General features: G+C 49.5%; 1 protein-coding gene across 6 annotated transcripts in view; it reads right to left on the reverse strand.

Annotated features, from left to right (window-relative positions):
- ARHGAP22 (Rho GTPase activating protein 22) overlaps positions 1-23,700 on the reverse strand; it is a 166,799-nt gene that overhangs the window by 74,666 nt on the left and 68,433 nt on the right. The window contains exon 4 of one of the 6 annotated variants that reach the window (XM_082606987.1): positions 8,842-10,135. The exons of 4 other annotated variants lie outside the window; for them this stretch is intronic. In XM_082606987.1, coding sequence (XP_082463113.1) covers positions 10,059-10,135 — 77 coding nt within the window. In that variant the 3' untranslated portion in view covers positions 8,842-10,058. Of the gene's footprint in view, positions 1-8,841; positions 10,136-23,367; positions 23,618-23,700 lie in introns of those variants that run through there. One more of the 6 variants, XM_082606986.1, reaches the window with a different exon arrangement.

Below are 23,700 nucleotides of genomic sequence, written 5' to 3' on the forward strand. Positions count from 1 at the left end.
TATAATTGCTTTTATTTCAACAAAACACCAGCCTCATCATTTTTTAGAGTCTTATCCTAAGCCTCAAGACAAATAATAATCATTTCCATGAGAGAGCATTTTTCCGTGAGCCAGCAGCCTCACATACAGAGGCTAATTTAAATTTTCTCTTGACACAAAGTGGTGAGGTTGTGGTAACCCAATTTATAGACAAAGGTATCCTTCTTTGGCTCAGAGAAGCAACTTGTCCCCAGGGCTGCAAAGGAAGAGCCAGAATTCAGCACCAGGTCTGCCCAACTCCCAGCTGCAGGAGCTTACAACATTTCACACTACCTACTTGAGACCAAGCCCTCAGGCACCTTACTCACCTCCAAGTCACCACTTAGCATCTAGGTAAGGGTGAGGTAAGAAGGACAAGGCCTGGGCCAGAGAAGAGCTAAGTACCTACTCACATACCTTGGCATGAATTAGCATCTTAGAAAGTCCCATCCTGGGACACTGTCACAATTTGACCTGTTATGCAGCTCCCTGAAAAAGCTCTATTTACAGAGCATTATCATTATTTGACCTGACTCATTCTGTGGAAGAGCCCTATCTCCAGAGCATTTGTCCAAAAAAATCAGTGGTAATTCTTTAATATTACAGCTGCCTAAAACTGTGATACTAATTGGGGCAAATAAGCTCTGGCCAAAAGGAAGTTATGGGGAAGGAGAAATCTACTGGGGACTTTGAAGAGGTCTGACCTATTTCTGGATATCTACAAGGCCATGTACATGTGTAGAGCCTTGTCCATGAGCAGGAAAGACTTGAGTGGTCTCCAATCTCTGACCTCTGGCCGACTTTGGGTCCTTGCACAAGCAGGAAGTGAAGATTAAGTCACAGTCATAAACTACCTAAGCACTGAAGGTGTGCCCCAACACACACACACAGACACACACACTCAGCACAAAGTAGGAAGACTTATTGGTTAAAGGCATTTAGTATAACTCTGACAAATCATTAGCTGACCACTAAACGAATCAATGAGAGACTTCAATGGCTATATACTACAGATTTTATAAATTTTGTCCAGGAAAGTCACTAAACAGCTAAAACAATAACAACAACAAAATCAGGGGAGGGAAGGGAATCTAATTTGCAGAGTTCCCACATTATATTGTTTAGAATGTCCACTTTTCAACAAAAGATTATAAGACACATAAAGAAAGAAGTATGGTCCATACACAAGGGAAAAAAAGCAGTAAATAAAAACTATCCTTGACCTAGATGTTAGACTCACTAGATTTCAAATTGGCTATTATAAATATGTTCAAAGAAACCATGTCTAAAGAATTAAAGGTAGGTATGACAATGATGTGTCACCAAATAGAGAATATCAATAAAGGGATGGAAATTACAGAAAGAACCACATAGAAATTCTGGAGTTTAAAAGAATAATGACTAACATGAAAAATTTACTACAGGGATTCAATAGCAGATTTGAGCTGGCAGAAGAAAGAATCAGCAAACTCAAAGATAGGTCAACTGAGATTATGCAATATGAGGAGCAAAAAGAAAAAAAAAGGATGAAGAAAAATGAACAGAGCCTCAGAGACCAGTGAGACATCATCAATGTCCCAAGATACACATAATGGGAGTCTTAGTAGGAAAGGAAAGAAAGGGTTAGACAGAATATTTGAAGGAGTAATGGTTGAAAGCTTCCCAAATCTGTTGAAAAACATTATAAATCCAAGAATCTCAATGAATTCCAAGTATGATAAACTCAAAGAGATTCATACCCAGAAATATCATAGTCAAACTGTCTAAAGAGAATCTTGAAAGAAGCAAAATGATTCATCACAAACAAAGGATACTCAGTAACAGTTAATGTCTTATCAAAAAACACAGAAACCGGGCTTCTCTGGTGGTGCAGTGGTTGAGAGTCCGCCTGCCAAGGCAGGGGACATGGGTTCGTGCCCCGGTCCGGGAAGATCCCACATGCCATGGAGAGGCTGGGCCCGTGAGCCATGGCCGCTGAGCCTGCACGTCTGGAGCCTGTGCTCTGCAACGGGAGAGGCCACAACAGTGAGAGGCCCGCGTACCAAAAAAAAAAAAAAAAAAAAACACGGAAACCAGAAGGCAGCAGGATGACATTTTCCAAATGTTGAAAGAACAAAGACTGTCAACCAAGAATTCTATATCCAGCAAAACCATCTTCAAAATGAAGGAGAAATTAAGACATTCCAAGATAAACAAAAACTGAGAGGATTCAGTTCTCTGTCCTAGCAGATCAATACTACAAGAAATTCTAAAGGTGAAATGAAAGGACATTAGATAATCACTTGGATCTACATGAAGAAATAAAGAACACCAATAAAAGGTAACTATTGTTAAATGTAAAAGACAGTATAAGTGTATTTTTTGTAGCACTTTTTTTCTATCTGATTCAAGAGATAACTGCATAAAGCAATACTTACAAAACTGTGTTGATGGACTTATAATGCATAAAGATGTAGTAAGTATGACAATCATGACACAATGGAGGGAGAAGGAACAGAGCAATATTGGAGCAAAATTTCTGTACACTATTGAAGTTAAGGTAGTATTACTCTGTACTAAATTGTCTTAAATTAAAAGGCTAATTGTAATCCCCAGAACAAACACCAAGAAAATAACTTTTAAAATACTATAAAGAAACAAGAAAGAAATTAAAGCAGTACATAGAAAATATCTATTTAACACAAAAAGGAGGCAGTAATGAAGGAATAGAAGAACAAAAAAAGACATAAGTCACCTAAAAATAAATAGCAAAATGGCTGGCATTAATCTACATTATCAGTAATTACATTAAATGTAAATGTATTAAATACTCCAACAAAAAGGTAAAGACTGACAGAATGGATTTAAAAAAACAAACTACATACCGTCTATAGGAAACACATTTAGATTTTAAAAGACAAGTAAATAGAAAGTGAAATGATGGGAAAAGATATACCATACAAACAATATCCAAAGAGAGCTAAAATGGCTTCACAAATATTGAACAAAATAGACTTTAAAACAAAAATGTTACTGGAGAAAAACAAAAAGACTTTATGATGAAAAAAGGGGTTGATCCAGCATGAAGATATCATAATTATTTTAAAAAATGCCCTAACAACAGAGCTCCATAATTCATGAAGTAAAAATAGACAGAATTGAAATGAGATTCAAGAATAATAGTTGCAGACTTCAGTACTCCATTTTCAATAATGGATAGAGCAACTAGGCAGAAAATCAATAAGGAAACAGAACACTTGAACAACACAAGGAGCCAAGCAGGCCTAACTTATAGGACACTCCACCCAACAAGCACAGAATACACATTCTTCCCAAGTGCACATGTAACGTTTTCTGGGATAGATCATATGCTAGATCATAACGCAAGCCTTAAACACTTAAAAGGGTTGAATGAGACAAAATATGAAAGTATACTCACTGACTATAGAGGAATGAAATTATAAATCAATAAAAAAAGGAAATTTAGGGCTTCCCTGGTGGCGCAGTGGTTGAGAGTCCACCTGCCGATGCAGGGGACGCGTGTTCGTGCCTCAGTCCAGGAAGATCCCACATGCCGTGGGGCGGCTAGGCCCATGAGCCATGGCCGCCGAGCCTGTGCATCCAGAGCCTGTGCTCCGCAACAGGAGAGGCCGCAACAGTAAGAGGCCCATGTACCGCAAAAAAAAAAAAAAAAAGGAAATTTAGAGAATTCATAAATATGTGGAAATTAAACAACTCACTCCTAAATAACTAAAGAAGAAATCACCATGGAAATTTAAAAAACATTTTGAGATGAATGGAAATGAAAACACAACATATCAAAACTTATGGGATGCAGTGTGCTTAGAGAGAAATTTACAGCTATAAATGCCCACATCATAAAATAAGAAAGTTGTCAAATCAAAAACCTAACCTTACACTTTAATAAACTAGAAAAAGAACAAACCAAACCCAAATCAAACAGGTAGAAGGAAATGATGAAGATTAGAGTGGAAATAAGTAAAACAAAGACTAGAAAAACAACAGAGAAAATCAATAGAAACAAAAGTGTGGTTCTTTGAAAAGATTACCATATATGACAAAATTTAACTAGACTGACCAAGAAAAAAGAGGATAAGACTTAAATTACTAAAATCAGGGATGAAAGAGGGGACATCACTGCCAACCTTACAGAGATAAAAAGGATTATAAGGGAATAATATGAACAATATTATGCCAACAAATTAGATGACTTAGATGTAAAAGAAAAATTCCTAGAAAGACATAAAGTACCAAAACCGATTCAAGAAGAAAGAAAATCTAAATAAACCTTTAACATGAGACTAAGTTAATAATTTAAACATTCCCCCAAATGTTTCACTAATGACTTCTACTAATCATTTAAAGAATTAATATCAGATAGTTTCACTGGTGAATTCTACCAAACATTTAAAATATTACTACCAATTATTCACAAACCCTTCCAAAAAGTAGAAGAGGAGGGAATGAATGGTTCCCAACTCCTGTGCAGCCAGTATTCCTCGATAACAAAAACAAAGACACTGCAAAGAAACTACAGACCAACATCCCTTATGAATACAGACACAAAAATCCTCAACAGGGCTTCCCTGGTGGCGCAGTGGTTGAGAGTCCGCCTGCTGATGCAGGGGACAAGGGTTCGCGCCCTGGTCTGGGAAGATCCCACATGCTGTGGAGCGGCTGGGCCCGTGAGCCATGGCCACTGAGCCTGCACGTCTGGAGCCTGTGCTCCGCAACAGGAGAGGCCACAGCAGTGAGAGGTCCGCGTACCGCCAAAAAAAAAAAAAAAAAAAAAATCCTCGGCAAAATACTAGCCAAATATGGTTCAAATGGTCATCATTTGAGGAGTGGATAAACAAAATATGGCATAATCATACTATGCACTATACACAGCCATGAAAAGGAATGAAATAGTGATAACATGCTACATCATGGATGAACCTTGAAAACATTATGCTAAGTTAAAGAAACCAATTACAAAAGACCATATATTGTACAAAAGTATGCAGTTTAGCGGTTGCCGGGGGCTGCAGGACAAGAGGGGAGGGTTGTCTCAGGAATGGGAAGTGACTATTAATGGGCATGGGATTTCTTTTGGGGGTAATAAAAATGTTCTAAAATTAGATTATGGTGATGGTTGCATACCTCTAAATATACTAAAACTTACCAAGCTTAACAATCTAAATGAATGGATTCTGTGATATTTGAAGCATATCTCAAAAAAGCTGTTTAAAAGAGTCTGGTGATGGGTGTTTAGGGGAAGAGCCCAGCAAAAGATGTAATTCAGGCAAGACATGCATCAGCTACATAGCTGAGTTGGGGCAGGTAGGATAAGGAGAACTATTTAGGGGTTCACTTCACTTGGATGCTCCCCATTTGGGGCCCAGGATTCCTGAAGGAGCGCCCCTTATGGTGAAAGGACCCGCAGACCAAGAAGATGAGAAAACACACATCAAGCATTTTCTTACCCTCTCCCTCCAGGAGTTCAGGACTCTTGAGCTCTCTGGGAGGCTTGCTGCCCTAATGGCCAAGGTCAAGGACTTCAGGCTCCTCCAGGACTGGCTCCTCTTTGGGGCCATAAGTCCACCCCCCATCCCCAGGGCCAGCAGTGTTGACCGTGGCTGTGTGCTGGTTAAACAGACTTGCTCATAAACTCTGTCCACTGACCTATCTTTGCTGTCTCACACCGCCCCCCAGATAAGTGCTGGCTGAGCCCTCTCTGAGCGGGTGGGAAGAGGCATTTGACCTTCTGATGCCCTCCTGCTAGGAGCATAGAGCAATTCTGAGTTTCCTCAAAAAATCTTCTAAGGTTCAAGCTGACAGGGACATTGGAGATCATCCAGTCTTGCCTGTTTCCCTCTTTACAGATGAGGAAACTGAGGCTCTGAGTGGTAACTCAGTTGGAGAGGGGCGGTACTAGGACTGTTATCTGGCCTTCTGACAACCCTGGAGGTTGGCATGCCTGTCCCCATTCATAGGTGCAGATGCAGAGGCTCAGAGAGGTGAGAGGTGGCCTGGGGTGCCCCAGCTAGGAAATGGAACCAAATCGTCTACCTGAGGCTGCTTCCCTTTTTGAAAAACCCACAGGACTGCTGCCCCAGGACACTTGAATGGGTAAGAGGTAACAAAGAGGGACACTTCTTGGAAAACAACTGTGACCCCTGCAAGGCCTGAGCTACAGACAGGAGGCCTCTGGGCTCTGGGCCATGAACACAATCTCTGGAGCAGGAGGCTTGAACATTCTGATGTATCCTTCCCACCTCACATGTCCTTAAGGCAGAGTCAGACATAAGTGCTCTCACGCCTGGCTTCTGCCAGCCTTCCCAGTGGAGAGAAAAGACAGAGCCTGCCCTACCTTCAGGGAGCTTCTGGCTCACATGGCGAGGGGACAGGTTTTGCAAACGGACACACATATATTTATTCACTGTGATAGGTGTTTTAAAGCAGGGGTCCCCAACCCCTGGGCCGTGGACCAGTACCCGTCCGCGGCCTGTTAGGACCTGGGCCACAGGGCAGGAGAGTGAGCAGCGGGCAAGCAAGCGAAGCTTCGTCTGCCGCTCCCCATCGTTCGCATTACTGCCTGAACCATATCTCCCCGCGCCCCACCACCATCCGTGGAAAAATGGTCTTCCACGAAACCAGGCCCTGATGCCAAAAAGGTTGGGGACCGCTGTTTTAAAGGAAAAGTATGGGATGGCACGTGAGCAAATAACAGGGTGTCAAGGAAGGCCTCTCAGGAAAGACTGACGTTGAGAGTTCACTGTGGGCACCACTGGAGTCCCTGAGCATTTCTGAGGAAGGAGCAGTGGGCCCCGAGGGCCTCTGGAACAGTCACTGGCTACAGCTGGAGGATGGACTGGAGTGGGGGAGGGTCCAAGCAGGAAGACCCGCCGGGAGGCCACTGCAGTGGTCGGGCAGCAGGCTGGCGGCTGGACCCGGGGAGCTGGTGTGGATGGAGACAAGCAGAGGGATTCAGGTGCACTTTGGAAATGGAACTGGCAGGACCTGGCGAAGGCAAATTGGAGGAGGAGGATGAAACTGAGAGCTCAGGTTTAGCCTGATTAGCTCTGGCCATTCTCTAGACCAGGAGACACCCAATGGAGGCGTCAAGTGGCTCTGGTGCTCAGAGTGAGGCCTGGGCTGGGAAAATCACTGTGACTCCAAAGAGGCTGCCAGCAAGAGGGCCGAGTGGGTGGGGGCAGAAGTGAGCCCACGGAGGATCTGCTCGTGCAGGACCCTGGGAGCAGCGGCAGAGAAGGGGCGGCTGGGGAGCTGCAGCTCAGGGGAAGCCTCGACCCCAACCCACCTCCGCAGGCCTGGAAAGCCCTTCCCTATTGTCTCTGTTGGGCTGGCTGCTCATCCTATGAGAGCCAGCTCGGGCATCAGCTGGTCTGGGCATCCTCTGAACCAGCCCTCGCAGAGCACCCAGGCTTGCTGTTCTCCCCGCATTTCTTCTCGGCCTGCAGCGTCACCATCTGCTTCCTGGGTCTCTGCTCGGCCAGGCTATGAGCACACTGGGGGCGGACGTTGTGCCCTCCCTAACTCTTTATCCTCATGCCGGGCACGAGGCCTGGAGTGGAGAGGGTGTCCCACAAATGACTGTTAAATGAACCGCCCGAGATTGCTTATTAGCAATCTTGGAAGATTTTGTGAAAAATGGAACCTTCTCAAGAAAGTGGGCTCAGAGGCTATACAAGCGTTTACACAGGAGAACCAGTTCTATCAACCCCACCTTGGGACAGCCACACCTCCCTCCACGGCAGCGAGGGGCGCCTCTGTCTGCCCAGCTTGAACTGTGCCCAGCAGCAGCGCTCCTGCCTGGCCCACTGGCCTCTGTACCCTGGCCACCAGGCACCCTGACAAGCCTGTTGACCTCAGGAAAGGGACAAGGAGTCCATGTCAACACCTCACTCTATCACTTGGAGTGCTACAACAAGTGAGGCTGGACTCTCCCAAGTGGACTGCCGCTGGGACCCCCGGGCATCAGGAGACAGGAACAGGTGCAGGTGAGTACAACTGTCTCCCCGTCTCTGCTCCACCCACTGCTCTCCTGCCAGCTTCTCTGTTGAGTACAGTGCCAGATCACAGAGGTGACAAGCCGACTGCCACCTAGGGGGGACAGACCCACACCAACCAGGCACTGGAGAGAATGAAATGAACTGGGCCCCCAGGCCAGGGTTTCAGAGATGGCTCCAGGTGTAGGCCACCTTCCCAGGTCTTGACCCCTCTCAGTCCCGACTGAAGGCACCGTGAGAGGGCGTGGTGTGTGCAGGGGCCAAAGAGGTCCAGGCTGTGTGGTGGTGGGAGGTTGGGAGGGGGCTGGAGAGGGGTGACAGGCAACACCAGCAAGGCTAAGAAGCTGGGCTTTCTTTTGCAGGCACTATGGGGCCAAGATGCAGCTTGAGGAGGGACATAAGGTGACAGGAGCCGTGCATGAGATGCTGGCTTGGGCAGCGGACTAGCAGAGGCAAGGATGAACTTGGGATGACCAGTTGGGAAAGCCAGCGCAGTGGAGATGATGAGGGTCTGCACAGAAACTGCAGTGGCCTTGGGGGCAGGGATGGGGACACGGCCCTGGGCAGGATCTTGGGAGCTGTCAGCCTTTGGTCATGGGAAATGAAGCAGGGGGCAGACTCTCAGGAAATGAGAGCCAGGAAACTGGGAGAAGGGGCTCCAGCTGGAGTTCTGGATCTGCAGGCTGGAGGTGGGCACTGCAGAGGTGGGGGCAGAGGATTTGGGGGCTTTTTCCTTAGAGGTGCTCACAGTCATCGGGGCCCGGGGTGAGATGCCTTGGAGAGACTTATACACAGAGCTCAGAGGGTGAAACAAAGAGAATTCACAGCCAAACGCGGTGCATGGGTCAGGGAAGAACAGCTGGCCAGGGGAGGTAGGAGGGGCCGGGCAGGTGCAGTCCGGGAGGGGGGACGTGGGGCAGGTTCCCAGGTGCTCAGAACAGCGGGACTGTTCACCAGGTCCAGCACCAGCACGGGGTCAGGGCTAAGTGCAGGAGGAGCATCGGGGGAGGCTGGGACCAGCAGTCGGTTACTGGGGGCTGGTGATGGAGGGAAGGAGAGATGGGCTGGGCTAAGTGCAGGAGGAGCATCGGGGGAGGCTGGGACCAGCAGTCGGTTTCTGGGGGCTGGTGATGGAGGGAAGGAGAGATGGGCTGGGCTTGTGGGGCACATAAGGGCAAGAGACTGCTTTTTTTTTTTTTTTTTTTTTAATGTTCTAATGAGAGACTGAAGCAGGTTCGTGGGCCGATAGAAGGAGCCAGTGGATGGTGCTGGGGACAGAGGACATGACAGGGGGCAAGATCCCGGAAGACAGGAGGGCTCCCAGTGCTGAGACCAGCAGGAAACATGAGAGGCAAAGAGTGGCAACAGGGGGTCTCAAAGGTCTCAGGGGCCCCCGGTCTGCCCTTGACCCTCCCTGGCCTTGAACAAAAGCTGCCTCAGTGGGACTTCCCTGGTGGCGCAGTGGTTAAGAATCCGCCTGCCAATGCAGGAGACATGGGCTCGAGCCCTAGTCCGGGAAGATCCCACATGCCGCGGAGCAACTAAGCCTGTGCGCCACAACTATTGAGCCTGCGCTCCAGAGCCCATGAGCCACAGCTACTGAGCCTGAGTGCCACAACTACTGAAGCCCATGCACCTAGAGCCTGTGCTCCGCAACAAGAGAAGCCACCGCAATGAGAAGCCCGCGCACCGCAACGAAGAGTAGCTCCCGCTCGCCACAACTAGAGAAAGCCCGCGTGCAGCAATGAAGACCCAGCGCAGCCAAAAATAAATCATAAATTAAAAAAAAAAAAAAGCTGCCTCAGTGCTGCACTCCTGTACCACATCTTCCTCCAAGTCTTGGCCTTGGGTCACCATGCAGACTTGAAGATAATGAAATCTGCCACTGACCAGCCCCACCACAGAGCTCTACATAGCAGAAGCATCTGGAAACCTTGTCCAGAAACGATGAAATCAGACAGTGTCCTCAGAGTTCAGAGCAAGCCTGTTCACCTCTGCTTTTAGGAGGGTGTAATTCTTCTCTGCACATCAGATCCTGCTCACCGACCTTTTGGCTTCTGCAGAAGAACCAGGGACCCAGGACTGCTCCATTGTAACCATCTGTCCTGTGTATGATAGTAAATGTGATTTATACCGCAGCGTATCACGCCCCGAAAAGCACTTGCAGCAATCCCTCCTCAGGTCCAGGCTGCCCACCTGAAGTTCCACCACCAGCAGGAGAGCAGGTGTCCCCTGGAGAGAGTGCCAGGCTTTGGATTTTAAAGACATTAAGCCTAGATCCACTATGGTGACTTCAGCATGTGATGTATTTTTGCTGCTCTCTTTATGGGATTTATTATTTGAGCTTGCCTGCTTTATCAAGTACACTTTTACTCAGGGACATGGTCAAATATCCTGTTGTAAAAGTTCTGATTGAGAAATACTCAAGAATGAAATCAAGAACAACAGCTGTTGTCTTGGGGAAATTTATACCAACGACCAATGGATTCTCTTTTGATCTTAAATTAAAAAACACACACTTTTCTAATCTGGAAAGTCAGAGAGCTTCTTCACAGGTAGCTTGTAACAGCTAAACACGCACAACATGCACGTGCACACACACACACACCCCTTGGAAACAGATGTACCGTGTCACTGCTATGACAACTCAATCACAGTCCAAAGCAGCAGTTCTCAAAGTGTGTTCAAAGATATGGATGCCATGAGATGCTCTGTGAAACGCAGGTTCCCTGGACAGAAGTTTGGAGACTGTATCTACCACCCACCTGAATTGGAGATGCACAATTGCACCAATGTGTTGAAAGTTCTGAGAAGTCTTGCAATGAAAATCCTTCCAGACTTTAATAACTCATGACTTCTAAGGTTATGGCCAAGGGAAACCTGCCCCCCTGTTTATAGCAGAACTCATTTGGAACAACGGTCCAAACTGTCTCCTGCCTAGCCGGACTGGCCACATGGGTTCAAATTTGTTAAATAAGGCAACAACATTTAAATATTTGGGGATTTTACATTAAAAGACCAAATGTCTGCCCTCTTTGACCATCCTTCCTGCCTTCCAGTGGCTGGCTGCCTGCTCTGGACAGGGCAGGTACACTCTGGCACCCCAGTGCTGCCTAGCCCCTCTCGCTCCAGTCTTGGCCAGCTCTGCTACTTTAAATGGGCTTTGGGACTTTGTGGGCCCTTCAGACTGGGTCCCTGCTCCCAGGCTGCTGTGGCCAGCTGTGCCTTAGGGTGGGTTGGGAGGATGGGGGCAAACTGGGAAACACTCCTACACCAGGCCTGTTCCTCACATGGACAGTGCAGCCCGGGGTCCATAGTCCCCAGAAGACAACCCTAGCAGGAGATGCCCCTGGCTCCCTTCTGGGGCTGCTAGTTGAGTAAGTACCTTCTCTAATCAAAGCCTTGCAAATCCACCCTTGCTTGTGGGACTCAGGCTCCACCTCCCTGCAGGGTTTACTGAGAAACGCTCAGGAAAGACTAAAGCTGCTCCAGCCCTGCCAGGCCCCCAGTGAAATCCTTCCTGCTCTGCTCTGGGCTCTGGCCTGACCTCATCCAGCATGCAGCCAGATCCTGCCCTCTGAATCCTATGGAGGCCCTGGCTACTGCAACAGCCAAGACATGCTCACCCTCAGTCTCTTCCCTCCAAATGTGAAGACGCACGTGCAAAATTCTTTTTTCTTTTTAAAATCAAAGTCAGGAAAACTTTTGCTCTGGGACAATGAGAACCATGAAAGTATTCATGTTTCACCTGGGCTGCAAAAAAGCTCAACCACAGATACTATCTTATGGCCAGATTAACTGGGCTCTTCTCTCTTTGCTCTATATGACCTGTTCAAATGTAGGGTCCAATTTAGTTTTGCTATATTTAATACTCATGTTATAAGCTACCTCAAACCCTTTGTGAAACAAACCAATACATTTGTGCCATCCTTATCATCACCAGGACAAGAGTCCTTCAAGCTGCTTGACACATTCAAACCTTTCTTTATCAGGATCCAGAATATACTTTTCAAGGAACTGGGACCTGGCGCCCATCCTGGTAAATCCTGCGCTGACCTTACAGTTTAAAGGAGGCTTCCCAGACTCACCTTGTCTTAAACAGTCACTTAGGGAAGTCCTTAAACACACAGCTTCTCAGGCTCTTCCCCAGAGCCTATGCAGAAAGAAGGTCAGGATGGGGCCCTGAAATCTGCATGTTTAATAAGCGAGGGGCAGGTGGGTTTTAGGTTCCGGCGAGCTTGGGAAGCGCTGCAGTAAAGGGTTGCATCACTACGTTTCTGACAATCAACAGGGATCGTTTCAGTCAGTCAAGGGTTAAGTTAGAAGGGCCACTGCCCAAAGGAGGCCGGACCTCATTAGCAGCCAACGTCCTTGGCGAGTTTCTCGGCTTGGAGCTCTCCCCAAGCCCGCTGCATTCCACAAGCAGCTCCCCTCGAGGTTCCGCCGCGACTTTTGGAAAACTCTGAATCAGGGCCCCTGGGTACAAGTCTGTGACAGAGGCAGGCGAGGAGAATGAATGGCCCTGCTCCGGGGCGGTTAAGCCGCAGAGGCGGCACCGGGCGCAAGCCAGGCTCCCTCTGCAGAGGACCTGCGGGCGGGGCCGGGAGCCAGGGGTTCCGCCGCCCCAGCCCTGGACTTGTCGGACCCGCAGCCGGCGCTCCTCGTCCGCTCCGGACCCCACAGGGCGGGCGCTCCCCTCCGCTCGGCTCCCCTCCTACCCCGGGGACGGACCCTAACCCCCAGCCGAGTTCCAGGAGGAGCCCCTGTACGCGCGCTCCAAAGTTCAGAGACTCTGGGGGAGTTACGGCCACCTCTGAGCCCTTTCCAAGGCGGAGGCAGGTGTCGGGTGGCCCAGGGGGATCCCGCGGACAAATCCCCGAGGCGGGACTGGCGGCTCCCAGCGGCGGCTGGAGGGAACCGGCGGCGCGCGCCCCTCGCCGGAGCGCCGAGGTTCCGAGCCCGCGGCGCACGTGCGCGCCCGAGAGTTACCTTTGGGCGCTCGCAGGTGTCCCCTCCAGTCTTTGCAGCAGCACAGCCCCATGGCAGCCGCCCGCGCCCGCCGCTCGACTCCGCTGCCTGGCGCGCCGCCTGCTGCCCGCACCCCCGGGGCGGCTCGACCGACGTCCGGCCGGCGGGCAGTGTCCAGCCCGGCGCGGGGCCACCGGCCGGGCAGCTCCCTTGCCCTCACGCTCCGTACCGGTCCCGCTCCGCGGGTCTCCCGGCCTCCGGGCAGACCCTGCTAATCAATAGGAGAACGCGCAGATCGCGTCGGCCGCCCGCTTTTATCTCCGCGCGCCGGCTCCCTGCCCTCGCGGGCGCCCTCCGCGCGGCCCGTTACTCTCCCGGGGCGCCGAGCTGCGCGCTCCCGAGGGGCCACCAGGGAGCGCTGTGTGAGCCGCCGCGGTCTGTAGCTCCCTCCTCTGCCAGTTGGGAGCCGGCTAAGGGTGGGGGTCGATGCTGGCCGACCGCAGACCGGAAGGAAAGGTCCCCTCGCTGTGCAAGGGCGGCGCCGCCCTTCCCCCAGCATCCTCTAAGTAGTCATCTCTTAGGTGACTTGGGGGGCGTCTACCAGGGCCACCCTGCTCTCAGTTTCCCAGCTCACCTGCACTCCACAACTGTGCAGTTGCCCAGGTTACCCCCCAGACCTGTCTGGGTTACCTATGGACTAGTGACGTTGGGTAAGTCACTTCCCCTCTGAGACTTCTGAAACGTGAAGGAAATGACACCGTTTCACATGTCATTTAGCACAAATGAAAGGTTTGACAGTATCACGTTACGCAAACACTTGTACTCAGTTTTCTCATCTATCAGATGGAAAGAATAATAGAACTGCTTCATTGGATCTTTGTGAAGATTAAATGAAGATTATTCATTTAATCATTAAAATGTTTTAGGACACAACTGGCATGTTGCTAAGTGCTTTGTAAGTGTGAACTATCATCATCATCAAGTGTTGGTGAGGATTTGGGCAAATGGGTACTTCTGCCAGGAGGCTTTGCTTTGGTGCAATCCTTCTGGAAGATAACAATCAAGCTGCTTATTAAAACTGAAAATGCTAATACCCTGGGACCAAGCACTTGCATTTCTTAGCATGCACTCAGCCCACACCCCCAGGAAAACCCATACCAGGCTTCTCATTGCAGCCCTGTTTGTAACTGCAAAAAACTGCAACCAAAAAGATGTTCATCAGTAAAGGGATTATCAAATACACTGGTATTTTCATAAAATGAAATACTATCAAAGGAGGGAGATGCAGCTGAATGGTCAAGATCTATGGATTCATAACACTTATGTAAAACACACACCCTCACAATATGACTTCCCTGTATAGTGCCCACTCTATGCTGGGCACTGCTCTAGGCACTTGGGCCTGGAAAAATACTTAGGAAGAAGACAAAAAATCAAGAGTGGTTCCCTCTAGGGTGAGGGCAAGTGATAAGAATGAATTGAAAGTGGGTGTCAAGGGAATTTAGCATTCTTATAGTGGTCTAATTTCTTAAAAGGAAGGCATATTTACATATTATTGTGTAATTAAACAATTAAGTAAGAGAAATGATTTCAACTGTCCGGCACAGAGTAGGGTTGTTTTTTTTTTTTTTGCGGTACGCGGGCCTCTCACTGTTGTGGCCTCTCCCGTTGCGGAGCACAGGCTCCGGACGTGCAGGCTCAGCGGCCATGGCTCACGGGCCCAGCCTCTCGGCGGCATGTGGGATCTTCCGGGACCGGGGCACGAACCCGTGTCCCCTGCATCGGCAGGCGGACTCTCAACCACTGCGCCACCAGGGAAACCCTGAGTGGGGTTCTTAATATTAGATTCTCTCTCACCCATCCAGTTCCTAGGATCTGTTCGTGCCCCTGAAACGGGCTGTGGTCAACCTCTGATGGCCTTGGCTTGACTGGGATTTTCTCCTTCCCTCCCCACCTCCATCCCGCCTTGAGAAAACAGACATGGTCTGGAGGAGAGCAGTGGCAAGGCCAGGCCAGAGGCAGAGGCTGCCTGTAGCATGGAGCAGAAGAGTTAACTGTTGAGGGGGAGGCTGGGGAAGGGAGGAAAGAATGACTTGGAACAGGGAAGAGGTTTTTCCAGGAGTTAAGTCTCATTCAAAGGAGAGATTAACAACAGTGGGACAGATTTCTGCTTCCCTCTCTAACTCTCCAGAAAGACCAGGGTGAGGCTTCTTCAGGGAGAGAGGAGGGTTGCCCCGCACTAGATCCGGAAAGAAAGATGTTTTCATTTCATGACATGAAGGCGGGGGTTACAGAGAGGGAGTAACTGAGAAAAAACAGAGAGACCTGACTTCTGGTTGCTGCCAAGTCATTTTAAACAGTTTTAGCACCAGGCAAGATCACTTAGTCACAGCAGGCTTAATGAGGCCCCAGGAATTCCAAGCTAGAGCTCCCTGCATTCAGGGAGAGCATGTGCGGGGAGTGAGCCCCCGGGTGATTGTCCAACGGCCAAGTCCTACATTTGGAAAGCAAGATTTAAAAGAAAACATCACAGCGGCCATTGTGGGCTGCTTGTTTATCTTTCTAAGAGGAAGTAGCAAAGCAGGATCATTTCGAATGAACCTATTATAGAGGGTCAGCATCCCCATTGAACCGTTCAAATATATTTGGGGATACTCAACTTTTCAAAGTGACTTTAAATATCAACTCCCAGGGCAGTTTACAGGACAGAACGCAAGGCAAGAGCTTATAGTATTATTGCCTTGGGTTTCACACACTTTAATTCCTGATTATATTGATATATTGTCTTTTTATAGTTTTCTAGCTGTGCGTCTATTTCTCAAGCAGGGAGGAAAATAACATTCACTATGTTTCCCACCATGTGCCAGGCAACTCACAAGTGGTATTACCTCAATTAGCCACAGGACAACCCCATTAGGCACCGTTAGATTCAATTTACAGAGGAAGAAACTAAAGTTCAGGGAGGTGAAGAGACTTGCCCCAGATCAATGAAATGGTAAGTATCAGAATCAGGATGGATGGATGGATGGGTGGATGGACAGGTGAGTGGGTTGAGTAGGTGAATGAGTGGGTGGATGGGTGTGTGGGTAGATGGATGGATGGGTGGATGGATGGATGGGTGGGTGGGTGGGTGGATGGATGGATGGATGGATGGGTGGGTGGGTGGGTAGACAGACAGACAGATGGATGGATGGCATTTACCCCATCACGTGTAGAGTCATGGGCTGCAATTGCAAAAGCACAGACTGAGCAAGGAATTCACCTGATAATTAAAATCCCTGAACATAGACCCCTGAATTGATCATGACCCCAAACCATCTTGAACTGAGCCAGAACGTCAGGATCACTCACCGCTCCAAGGCTTCAGCTGAGCTCAAGCCACTCTACTCCAGAAAACTGACCAGGGAGGTGGGGGCCCCTGAGACATCTTCCTGAGCTAGAAGGCCAACATCCTACACATCATGGGAAAGCAGAGCCAGAACCAGGGGGCGGGTATCCAGTGAGTACAATGAGCTCTGGGAGGAGGATCGGATGCCAGCTTTGGAGGACAAAGGCTCTGTGGGGCTGGGGCTACACCCACCCATCCAGAGCTCCACCTCCTGCTGCTTTAGTCTATTTCTCTGGGAGACTCAAAGTTCGGTGGTGAGGATATGGGGTTGTTTCTAAGGAGGCTGCTGCTGCTGGGATCCTAGCCCTCTGCAGCCTGAGCCCCTGGTTCCAGACACGCTCCAGGACACTCAGGGATTTGCTTAGGAGTCTCAGGACCCGGCCTTTATACCCCTCTGCAGGAGTCTGGTTACTTCTCCCGGCTCATACCCAAGGTACCCCTAGGGTGCCATCTCAAGGTGTGAGCTCAGCCCTAGGCAGCTCAGGGAAGAGTAGAAATGGGGACATGGCATCTTAGTCACAGGTATAGATCTGGGGGGCTGTGATGATCATTCATTCATTCTTTCATTCATTTATTCATCCATGTACCAAACGATGACTGAACACAACTGAATACCTGAGAAGAACAGCCCAGGGCTGAGCTCTGGGGGGGCCAGGAGGGCACCTGGGAGCTCTGGGGGGACAGTGCCCAGGTCTGCTGAGGGTGGTCAGGAGAGGCTCTCCAGAGGAGAGGTCTCTGAGGTGAGAGCTGAGACATGAGGAGGAGTCCAGCACCTTAGGGATGGCGTGGGAATGGTCCTCCAAGGAGCACTGTTGGTATCATGTGAAGGAGCATGGTTCCAGGGTAGGGAGAAACACAGCAGGGCATTTAGGGTATGATGCAGCCTGTGATTCTGACTGATCAGGCTGGTGCTGGAGTGAAGGAGGGACTGGAAGGGGGCAACCGGGAGAAGGGAGGAAGCCTAGAAGTAAAAGGCATAAGGCAGGTGAGAAATGCAGGGCAGAGGAGATGGAGATCGGGCGGGACTGTGTACTAGTGAAGTGGCCCCCAGCGACCTACACCACCCAGTCCCCACACCCTGTGTGCTCCTATCCCCTTGAATCTGGGCCACCCTATGACTTGCTTTAACCAACAGAAGGTGACAGAAGTGAAGTGACCCTGGGCCAGCCGTGGGCCTAAATCCTAAGATGGCTTGGTAGCTTCCGCTGTTGTCTTCCAGGGAGAGCCACCCCCTTGTGAGCAGTGGGACTCAGTCCTGAGACCGCCATGCTCCGGGAAGCCTGAGCCAGCCATATGGAGAACTGAGGTCAAGGCCAGCCACGCGAGTGAGGCCGCCCTGGAGGCGGTCCAGCTGATATGTGTAGAGCAGTGACGAGCTATCCCTGCTGAGCCCTGCCCTCATTGCGGAACGAGGGCAAATAAATGTTTAAGTCACTTAGCTTTGGGATAGTTTGTTATGCACTAACACAACTGAAACCTGGGGGGCGGGGGTCATACATCCTCCTAATAGCCAGCACTGCCAGGCTAAGAGTGTGACATTCCATTCGAATTCAGAGCAATCCTATGTGTTCGGTATCCTCATCATTTCCACTTTAAAGAGTAGGACACTGAGGCACAGAGGTGAAGTAATTTGCACAGGTAATTCACACAGCTAATTAGTGGCGGAGCTTGGATTAGAACCCAGCCTGTCTTGTTAAGGAGCCTCTGCTCTTAACTCTGTGGTAGAAATTTTGGAGGGAGAGGGAACAAACTTGGCAATGGATTCATGCCGCATGGGTCTAAGGCATGTCCGTAGGTGAGGCTCGTGGTAAAAAAAGACAGCCCCTGGGAAGTGCTGGACAGGGTCTGGCAGGAAGGCCATGTGAGGCTCGCTGCTCACTTAGCTTTTCAGAGTAATGCCTGTTCCCTGGTGGGCCTGACACCTGGTTAGAGGGGGCTTCTTGAAGGTAAAAGCACTTTGTAGACCACTTATTACAAACCTACCCCATACTGGCACTGGTATCTCACATTTAATTTTCACAGCAGCCTCATGATGGTGATATGTCATAACGTTCATTTTACAGGTGAGAATATGGACATCTGCCCAGGTTATGTGAGCTCTCAAAGTCACAGAGCTGGTAGGTGGGAGAGCCTGTCCTTGAATGTGGGCAGTCTGACCACCACGGGACACCTTCTTAATGATCAGCTCCCTGCCTCCTGCTTCTTGGGCCTGAGTCACCCTCTCTCATCTCCTCCCATCACAGTTCTGATCTGTGTTAGGAGTTTGGCCAAAATTCAGTGTGCATATTATGCCGCATGTACAGCACTCACAGATATTCTGGAACTGGAAAGGACTTTACATTTTAATACGGCCTTCTCATTTTTCATGGGAAATGCGAAGTCCAGAGAGGCTAGATACACTCCACATCAGGCATTTCTTGAGGGCCTACTATGTGCCAGGCACTAAAGTTGAGTTGGTGACAAGTTGGGGCTATCTTCAGTCAACTGCAGTTTTTGCTTTGAAACAAATAGATGTAGAGAAATGATAAGCAGAAAAGAGGCTTCACCCACCATCTCTCAAAATAAGTTTTGTGCACTTTTACCACAGTGCATGGAAGCCAGCTGATCTGGATTTAACTATCTGGTTAAACATATTAACTAGCTCCCTCCCACACCCCCATTATCCCTCATCAACAGCATTGCTGTTATTCACTTTACAGACTCATTGTTCTGGGTTCTTTTTTTCTAAAATGAAGTATGTCACTCTGGGGAAGGTGGAGTCTATTTGAAGCAAGCACACATTGCTTTGTGCTAAAAGAGGCTGTGGATCCCATAAGGAGTGGTATGCTTTTTCTTTTCTCTTAATCAGACTTAAGTCTCATTTCTCTTTTTCCTTTGGCTGCCAGGAAACTCAGGGAAATTTTAAAGTTTGGCTTTGGCAAGTATGAATTAGGCGTTCACATTTACGTTTTGTTTCCTGATTTTACTTTTCTACTTTTACTTGCATTTTCTTGGGTCCTTCATTTTTATAATTATTACCATTGTGTTACCTTCACTTTAAGTGTTCTCATTAGAAGCCATTTCAAACCCTCTGTGGAATAACATAGGAGTATAAGTCGATAAGTGAATGTAATACCTCCTGTTTTAAACGAGGAATTGGTAAACTTTTTCTGAGGTGCAGCTCATAAACATATTTAAGCGTTGCCATATGGTCTCCAAAGCAACTACTCAACTCTGCCCTGGTAGCATTAAATCAACCATAGACAATACAGAAATGAATGGGTGTGGCCGTGTTTCAATAAAACTTTATTTACAAAAGCAGGTGGTAAGCCAGATTTGTCCTGTGGGCTTTATGTAGTTTGCAATCCCCTGTTTAGAAGACTTTTAGACCATTAGGAAATTGTTTCCTCTTAAGTTGGGAAGTACTTGGCTTCGAAAAAAAGTGAATTCCCATCTCTAAGAGGTGGGGATTCTGTCCAAGATGTCTAGTTTCCATTTCTGGGTGACAGATTAGGAAAAAGCAACTGCACAAACTGTCTGGACAGTTGGCTCTCGGGAGAGATCCACAGTGCCTGGGAGGGGTCAGTCTCTGATACAGTGGGCTCTGACGTCTGCCAGCCAGAGCCTATTCTCCTGCACATTTGCTGTGCCCAGTCCTCAGGGAGGGGGGTAATGGGGGCAGGGCCCCAAGGTGCATGGCCAGCCGGCTTCCCCAGCTCTGGCCAATGGGCCTTCAGCTGCTGCGGATGTTGTTTGTGGAAGGAATGTGTCTGCAGCTCCAAATTCCCACAGAGAAAGACAAGGGGAATCGTTGGGGAGAAATTCCTGGGCCACATTTTTCTTGCTGTTCATGTGGCCTGAAGCCATTGAACTTGGCCAGACTGCCCAGAGAGGGATTTTACAAAGCCCATTGTCCTTCCTGAAGCCTCACCCCCAGCCCTGCTCCCACCTGCTCTTTCTGCCTTTCTTTCTTTCCTCCCCCAGCCCCAGGAGAAATGCAGCATGGGAAAGAGCGGGAGGCCAGGGCCATGGCCCTGAGGGCTTTTGCTCCTTGTCCAGCACTGACCGGCTGCAGCAGCAGCTCCTCGAAGGCAGGCAGGGCACTTCCTGGTGGCTGTGATGGCATCAGAACTTTCCATGCACTACAGGGGCATCGTCTCATCTACTTGAGCAGGAGTCACCAAGTGGTACACTTGCTTCAGTAATAAAAGCAACACATAGGGCTTCCCTGGTGGCGCAGTGGTTGAGAGTCTGCCTGCCAATGCAGGGGACGCGGGTTTGTGCCCCGTTCCAGGAAGATCCCACATGCCGCAGAGCGGCTGGGCCTGTGGGCCATGGCCACTGAGCCTGCACATCCGGAGCCTGTGCTCCACAACGGGAGAGGCCACAACAGTGAGAGGCCCGTGTACCGCAAAAAAAAAAAAAGCAGCACATATTGAGCATCTGCTGTGTGCCAAGTACTGAGCATTCTACATATATTTACTCAAACTCCACAAGAACACTATTACAACCCCCATTTTACTGATGGGGAAACTGAGGCACAGAGCTGCTAAGTGATTTACCTGTAGTCCCACAGCTAGTAAGAGACAGGATTTGAACTGAGGAGCCTGGCTCCAGTGTGGCTCTTACCTCTCCATTTCAGTATGTGCAATCCCCGATCCCCGTCGGCTTAGCATTCCATTACAGATACTGCCCTAATGGCGAGTCTCCACAGTATTAGAAAAATCCAGGTGACAAAGCGTTTGCATAGATAAGACCTGTGCACCTTTGAAGGTTCCCAGCATCCCCACGTGCCACAGAAGATAAGACCCTCTACCATGAGCTAGGTCCATCTGTTGTCTGGTCCTCTTGGCTGAGGGCACAGCACTGTGACCTGGGGGTTAATTAGTCCTCCTTGCGGTTGTCACCATTGCTGCTGCAGCTGCTGACAGTGGAAGGGAGTGACCTCAGTTACCGGGTGAGTCTCTAAGTGTTTGCAATGCACCAGCCTCCAGGATGGGCAATTTGCATACATTATATGTCTTAAGCACAACCACCCTGAGACTGAATGTAGAAAACCCCATGTCACAGATAAGGAAACCAGCACGTTAATCAGGTAATTAATGCTGGCTGCCCTAACAAAACAACCGCAGACCTTAGAGCCTTAACCCTATAAACATTCTTTCATGCTCAGGTCACCATCTCAAGTAGGTCAGCATGAAAGGGGGGAGGGAGGAGGCTCTGCTCCAGGCGGTCACTCAGGGACTCAGGCTCCTTCTAGGACCTCAGTGTCCTCCCCTGGATCCTTTCCAACAGAGGAGGGAAGAGGGAGCGGGGAGATCTCAGGGAATTTTAGGGGCTGAGAGCAGTCTGCAGTCACACTCCCACCCACATTCCATTGTCCAGCGTTCAGTCATGTGACCCATCTTGCTGTGGGCGAGGCTAGAAAACTGTCTGCATGGACATAGGAAAGGGAAACAGGTTTGGCTGCCACCCTGGGGTTCAGAGAGGTGAGGTGCTGTGAGGGGCAGGTGGGCCATTAGATGCCCAAGCCTGTCTTTGGCCTTTGTACTGCCTTTACTAAAACTGAGTTGAATTCCAACTTCCACCATCTTGAAAGATCTTCTTTCAGTGGGGCAATGGATGGGGCCAAAGGTGCTGAAGGGCTGTGAGGATTAACTGGGACACTAAGAGAAGTAAGTGCCCAACAGCCTTCTCTTTCATAGTAGAGCTGCAGCCAGCGGTGCTGGGCAGGTGGAGGGGCGGCACTGGGAGAATCTCAGCCCAGAGGAGAGAGGTGGGGATGGCAGGGTCCACAGAGGGGGGTTCAAGTACCTGTGCTTGCTGCTGCCACCTAGCGGTAGAAGGAGAAAGCACAGGACAAGCCGGCTTCGCGATTCTGGTTCTGGTGGGCAAGCGTCCAGGCCACTTCCATCCCATCCTGATGCCCATTAGGTTTCTTAGCAGAAGCTGGCCTTGGCCATGTGTCTAAAGCATAGATGCTGGGATGGGTGAAGTCCCCGTTCCCCAAGGTTTTGCTGTGGAAGTAGCAACTCTTCCAGGATGTTCTGCTCAGGCCTCAGCATTTCCCTCAGTCTGGAGGACTCCTAGCGTGATAAGGCAGGACCTCTGGGGTATGACTGTGGATGCCCTTGCTGACCACTCCCACAGGGCTGCCCCAGGATGGTGGGCATGGGGTGGGCATGGGGTGGGCCCCTCCCAAGCTGGCCTTGGTGTGTCAATGAGATTACAGGTGTGTAGGAACGGGCTGCTGGGCACCACAGAAATACCCCCGTGGGGAGGGAGAGAGCCACCAAGTCTCTCCAGGGCCACACAGCACCTCTGGCACATGACATCTTGCTTGGGGAGAGGGTCCACAAGCTTCTAGTGCTCCACTCTGTCAAATCACACCCAGACACACACAATTTCCAAGGGCGAGTTGGCCTCAGATGGCCAGGTCAGATCCAGTTCTAGCATTTGATAACTCCCAAGGACCACCGTTTCTCTTCTCCCTACTCAGTTCCAGGTGGAGCTCACTAGCCCCGTGGCCACAGCACCCTTCCCACAACCAGGCCTTGGTCCACCCAACAGGTGTCCTGAACACCAAATGCCAAGAGTTTTTCAGACTATGGACTCCAACCCAATAGGGGGGTCATGAAATCAACTCAGTAGGTCTTGGCCAGTCTTTTAAAAAATGAGATAGAATCACAGAGAGTGAAAAATGCCAGTGGGCACTGCATATAGGAACAGTACTGTTCTGTGAAACCCTTGCTTCAGTGTGTGCCTGAGCCGTCAGGTGGGATGTAATGTTTATTTCTTGTCAAAAAAGTGTGAAAACACAATGGTGATGTAGCCATCTCATTCCTTCCAGAAAACTTGGGCTCTTTGTGCAAATTAGGTCACACATTTCTCTTCCTCCCCAATTCTCCCCACAGATCCCCCTTCTGCTGCATGCCAAAGGGGGGCACGATCTTTGCCAAGCCACTCAAAAATACAAAATAGAACCCACCACTACTGGCCACAGAAGGTCCCGCTAAGCACAGATCCCAGGATGCTGGGTGCTTACTCGTCTGGCATTTGCATCTCTAAGAGGGCCACTTAAGTGACCCTTCACAGAACAAAGAAGATCAGCTTCTCTCAATTTAAAAGAAAAGAAAAGAAAACCTTCCATGCTGCACATCTCTTCAGTGGAGGCTCCTGCACGGTGGGCTGGTCTGGCAGCACTTTGTTCCGACACATCTGGTGAGTTGTTGTTCCCTCTCCAGCATCATTCCTGAGACAGTTATTTGTGGAGTGCCAGTCAGTGCCAGACACGGGAAACCACAGACCAGAGCCCCCTGCCCGATGGCCCTTCTC

The sequence above is a fragment of the Mesoplodon mirus genome (assembly GCF_964341445.2).
Source record: "Mesoplodon mirus genome assembly, chromosome: 2".
Classification (NCBI taxonomy): Eukaryota; Metazoa; Chordata; class Mammalia; order Artiodactyla; family Ziphiidae; genus Mesoplodon; species Mesoplodon mirus.